Consider the following 5,567-nt stretch of genomic DNA (forward strand, 5'->3'; position numbering starts at 1 on the left):
CCATATACATGTGTGTGTGTGTGTGTGTGTGTGTGTGTGTGTGTGTGTGTGTGTATTACAAATTAATTTATAATGTATAAAATTATAATTTATACAATCCTGCATGTTTGTTTCTAATGACAGTTCTAGCCCATTTCTGTTAAGATCTTAAAAAGAAAGCACAATTGTGCATCATTTATATATATATATATTATTACATTGTTTTCAGAAATGTGTTTGTGAATGCATATTTTATGAAAAATGGAAGCAGACATTCCAGAACTGTAAACGTAATAACCACACATAATAAATAAATAATTCCAGTATTTTTTTTTTTATATTCATAGCCATTTATCAATTCCCAACCCTAGAAGTGAGGAAAGGAAAGGAACCCCTTAATGAGGACAAGGAGGAAATCTTGAGCACCTGTGTCTCTGCGATATTCTCTCTCTCTCTCTCTCATCTGCATACATTAATATCAGTTAATGCTGTGTTTTTATTGCCATCTCTGAGCTCTGCTATGCATTCAACCAGCCGTGTATTAGCACTCAGCCATTTTACTGCACATCTCTTCTCCCATGAACGACTCTACGGGGGCGAAGGAAGGGCAGACTGGCTCTTGATGCTGGTTAGTTACCCGAGTGTGCTCTCACAACCCCATTCTCCACCCTTCATCAGCCGCGGTGCGTGTTTGGCTTGTAGAAGAGCACATAAAGCCGTGAATAATACCTGCTCGTGATAATGTGTGCACTTCAGTCTGTTCTGTCTCCGATTTTGTGCTGCATTTTGCTCATTGAGCCATATGAAACTTCTTGTCTGTGTGTGTTCCAGGTAATTATTCCAAATACCATTGCTGCCGTTGAGGATTGTGTTTTCTGTACATGTGGTGTATGAAGATGATATTTTGTTCCTGATGAAACGGGAAAATTGTTAATATTTAAAAACAGAAAAACAAACAACCACGAAGATCGATATAATCATTTTATTTGAATAACTGCACATCTGTTTGTGCCTACATGCAAATGTTTGTCAGCATTACCGTGATCATTAAAAACCTGGAAATATCAGGCCATCTGAAACACTTGTAGTATTTATTAATAATTTGAATTAGTGTTTATTTTTAGATTTTCAATTTAGTTTCCGTTTTTACATTTTTTTTTAGTAACTTTTTTATTTGTTTTTGTTTTTGATTTTTTTTCTACTTAGTTTTTGTTCATTTTTATCTCAGTCTTGTTCATTTTATCTCAGTGTAGTACTTCAACTTAAGAACTTAAACTTAAAATAAATAATTTATAGTATTAATATATAATATAATATGTGTTATAAATAATTTATATAAATAGTTGAAATAAAATATTTTTTGATATTTTACTTTTTATTTGTAAGTCGCTTTGGATTAAAGCGTCTGCTAAATGAATAAATGTACATTTCTGTTCATGTTTATTTTGTTTCAGTTAATGAATTTTTTAAAGATAACAGGACTCTATTGAATATGCATTTTTTAAATTATGATCTGCTCTAAAATATTTAATTGACTAAAATATTATTTTTATGATTGGAAAATTAACCAGCTTGATCACATTGAGATGCATTTAAATCTCAGTCCTTTTTTATTTTATTTTTTTTTTTGTATGGTTTATGATTCATACCTGACATACAAATGGAAGTCTGCCATAGAATTCTCCATAAAAAAACAAAATTTTAAAAGCATGTAATCACAAGTTAAAAGGTCACTCAGATTCATTGGTGAAAAATGGTTGCATCCCTGCTTCTTGTCACTATTGCTCAAGAATCAGGTTATCTGGTCTTTCATTTTCCATCAGTATATCTGATCAGAATAAGAATCGGTGAATCCCAAGGAAGTTCTGAATTCTCTAGTTCTGAATACACACACCTGTTTTCAGTAGATTTCCCAGTTATGTCTGTGTGACAGCTGGATATCCTTCACCATGCCATCAATCACACTGGCCTACTGAGGAAGACATTAGTGCAGAGAGGAGAGGTGATTGTGTTCTGGTGCGAGGGGCACCTTCATCCACCAGCAGCTCAAGGTGACCCTGTCACGGCCTGATTAATGACTCACGGTCTGCAGAACACCAGCAGCTCAGAGCACATGCACATAAAACACAACATGCACATGCACAAAGTGCAGTCAAACCTGCTTAATGTCATTTTCAGTTGTCCATTACCTTCACTAGAGGGCGCTGTTGGCTTGTAATATATAGCGTTAAAAAGTGCATGCAGGATTGTTACCTGGATGCATTTCCTACTTTCATTACATTTGAAAAAAGACATTACAGGTATCTACAATACAGCAGGTGTGAATGTGCGTCCATTGCGCCAAAAGGATCCTAAAAGCTCTGGATTTTTTGTAGCACTGTACAACACAATGTATAGGATATGCATATGCATGTTTGCAAGCTTGGAGTTCATTAAAAAGCGAACTATGCATTTAATATGCAAATTACATCGATGTGATGATATTGTATTCTTTCAGGCATTTCCAAGACAAGTGTAGAAATATTTAGATACTTATTGTGTTGTATTTGGTTTTTGTTAGTCAAGCAACCCAGTGCATGTATTTTATTTAAGTAAGAAAAGGCAAAGTGCTACTAGAACATGTGAAATTATAAAACTGTGAAAGGTTAGGCACAAAGTTTGTGCATTACCTTATTGCCAGAGGTTTGCGTTTCAAAATATTTTGCGTGTAAGCAATGATTTTATGCTAAAAAAAAATTTCCATGGAGATCTCTACATTTTGTTCATTTAGCTAAAACCATTATTGGTAATGTAGCATTTGAAAGAAAACACATTTCACATATGTTTGCATACTCTTTAACCTATTTTATCATTTAGACTAATCAATACCACTTTTTTTTTTTCTTCTTTTTCTGTAGTCACATGTAAAAAAGTCATCCAAATGCGTTGGTGAAAAATTGTAGCCTCCTCTGGCCTCTATTGCACATGAATCAAGGGTAATGTGATGTCTAGTCTTTAATTTTCCATCAATATGGTGATATTTGATACTTAAGAACAAAGTTATTTTCTTATGTTTTTAAGCACATTTATACAAAATAATACTTTGCTGAAAATGGTCTCACCCTCAGGCCTTCCAAGAGTTTCTTTCTTCATCAGAACGGATTTGGAGAAATTTAGCATCACATGCTCACCAATGGATGCTCTGCAGTGAATGGGTGCCGTCAGAATGAGAGTCCAAACAGTTGATAAAAACATCACAATAATCCACAAGTAATGCACACCACTCCAGTCCATCAGTTAACATATTTTCAAGTGAAAAGCTGAGTGTTGGTAAGAAACAAATCCATTTTAATTGTTGCTGTTCATGGCCAAAATATGAGTCCATAATAACGTTTCCTCCATTGAAAAAATCCATCTCCTGTTCTCCTCTCACATCAAAATCCACCCACATATTTGTTTAGAAATATTCTGGACTGTTTTGGCTTGTAAACGGTGTTTGATCTATGCAGATTTCGCTCCTGATTCAGACCAGATGACTTTTTTTGATGACTAGAAGATATTTGATATTTTAGTCGGAAGTTTAAAAATGCCTTAATGATGGATTTGTTTCTGACAAACATGCAGCTTCTGGCTTCACAAGACTAATGTCTTGATGGACTGGAGTGGTGTGGATTATTGTGATGTTCTTATCAGCTGTTTGGACTCTCATTCTGACGGCACCCATTCACTGCAGAGGATCCATTGGTGAGCACGTGATGCTAAATTTCTCCAAATCCGTTCTGATGAAGAAACAAACTCATCTACGTCTTAGATGACCCGAGGGTGAGTAAATGTTCAGCAAATTTTAATTTCTATTCCTTTATAGCAGGAAAACTGATCAAAATGCTCGTCCTTAATATGTAATAATGCGAAATGCTGGCATTTCTTGTTCGTCTTGCACACTGACCCCTTTTTAAAGTGTGTGGGAATGAAATAAGCGTCTCATTAAAGGAAGTGATTTTAAATGGACTTGACTGCAGTTTAGCTCAAATCTACATGCACACGAGAACCTTCACAGAAGCCAGCGCTGCTTGTCCCCGATGCACCGTTATTCACCCCGTACTGATCTGTCCATCAGTGTGTGAGCTTTGATTTCTGCTGCTTGTCACTTTATGTCTCTCTCTTTGCCACTGCTTTGCTCGCTTTATGTTGCTTTGCTCTGCTGTGCTTGTGCTTGATGGTTTGCCTTTTAATCACGACCTGCTCTCGTTTTGTTTGTTTCCTTCTTTTTTGTCATTTCCAGATTTGCATATCCATTCTTCCTACCTCCTTCATTTGCCTTTCCTTCACTGAGAATGGCAAGCGGGCATTCCACTGACAAATTCAGTTTTCTGTACCCAACAGACACCAGTCAGAACGTTAAGAGGTCAGTCTAGTGCTCAGCACCTTCCACCATGTGTGTATGTGTTTGTGGGGTTGGAACGTTATTGATGTAGTTCACTCTGATTCCAGCTGTTATGATGAGCCTCATATAGGGCTGTATGTCATGTTTCTCTCCTCTAGGGTTTGTATGACCTTGATGTGTTTTGTCTCTCAGGTTTCTCCTGCTCGTTGCTGGTTTGTACCTCTGATCAAGCTAATTAAAGTCAACATGAAATGTCATTCATAATCATAACCCATTCTACTTTCATAATGATGAGGTCATATATTTACGGGTCTTATCCGAGTGGTTTTTAAAAAATGGCTATTATAGAATCAGGTAATTCCTGGTGAGCGGCTGAGTGATGTCACATGTAAAAGTAAGTAGACTTTGATTTCATGTTGACTTTAAAGCAATAAGGGGTGGTTATAGTCTAATCTTAATTATAATATGTTTAAAATTAAATGTATAATTTAATAAATATACAATACTGTTGAAATGTTTTGAGTCTTTATGTTCACCAAGGCTGCATCTATTTGATCAAAAATACAGAGAATATTCTAAAATATTATTACAATTTAAAATAAATGTTTTTATTGTAATATATTGTAAAATGTATTTTTTTACTGTGATGCCAAGCTGAATTTTCAGCATCATTACTCCAGTCTTCATTGTATACACATGATCCTTCAGAAATCATTCTAATGTGCTTATTTGGTGCTCAAGAAACATGTCATTGCATTTTTTCAGAATTTTTTGATGAATAGTAAGATCAAAAATACAGCATTTATTTGAAATGTAATTTACTCCTGAATAATCACAATAAACAAGGTTATGGTTGGCATTAATGTATAATTTAAGTGTGTGTGTGTGTATGCTGACTTTTACAGTGCCTTTTCAAACAGGTCTCATCCAATGCTTTATAATGTCATTTTATATCTCTAATTAAGCTTATACTTGTTTATTAAAGCAATTAGCCATGAGAGGCCATGTGTTAATAATTTTACTGTGGTAAAGAGATCTTGTTAAGCAACTGATCCCCCTTAAAGGGGTCATATGATGTTGCTAAAAAGAACATTATTTTGTGTATTTGGTGTAATGAAATGTGTTTATGCGGTTTAAGGTTCAAAAAACAACATTATTGTTTCTCCTCTATGCCCCGCCTTTCTGAAACGAGTCGATTTTTACAAAGCTCATCGGTCTGAAAAAG

General features: G+C 35.0%; 1 protein-coding gene across 2 annotated transcripts in view; it reads left to right on the forward strand.

The window, feature by feature from the left end:
- The window catches only part of fam168a (family with sequence similarity 168 member A), a 49,054-nt gene that overhangs the window by 22,506 nt on the left and 20,981 nt on the right, over positions 1-5,567 (forward strand). The window contains exon 2 of one of the 2 annotated variants that reach the window (XM_016447483.1): positions 4,241-4,363. The exons of the other annotated variant lie outside the window; for it this stretch is intronic. Coding sequence (XP_016302969.1) covers positions 4,293-4,363 — 71 coding nt within the window. The 5' untranslated portion in view covers positions 4,241-4,292. The remainder of the gene's footprint in view (positions 1-4,240; positions 4,364-5,567) is intronic. 2 annotated transcript variants of the gene reach the window in all.

This window comes from Sinocyclocheilus anshuiensis, unplaced genomic scaffold, assembly GCF_001515605.1.
Source record: "Sinocyclocheilus anshuiensis isolate Anshui unplaced genomic scaffold, SAMN03320099.WGS_v1.1 scaffold1010, whole genome shotgun sequence".
Classification (NCBI taxonomy): domain Eukaryota; kingdom Metazoa; phylum Chordata; class Actinopteri; order Cypriniformes; family Cyprinidae; genus Sinocyclocheilus; species Sinocyclocheilus anshuiensis.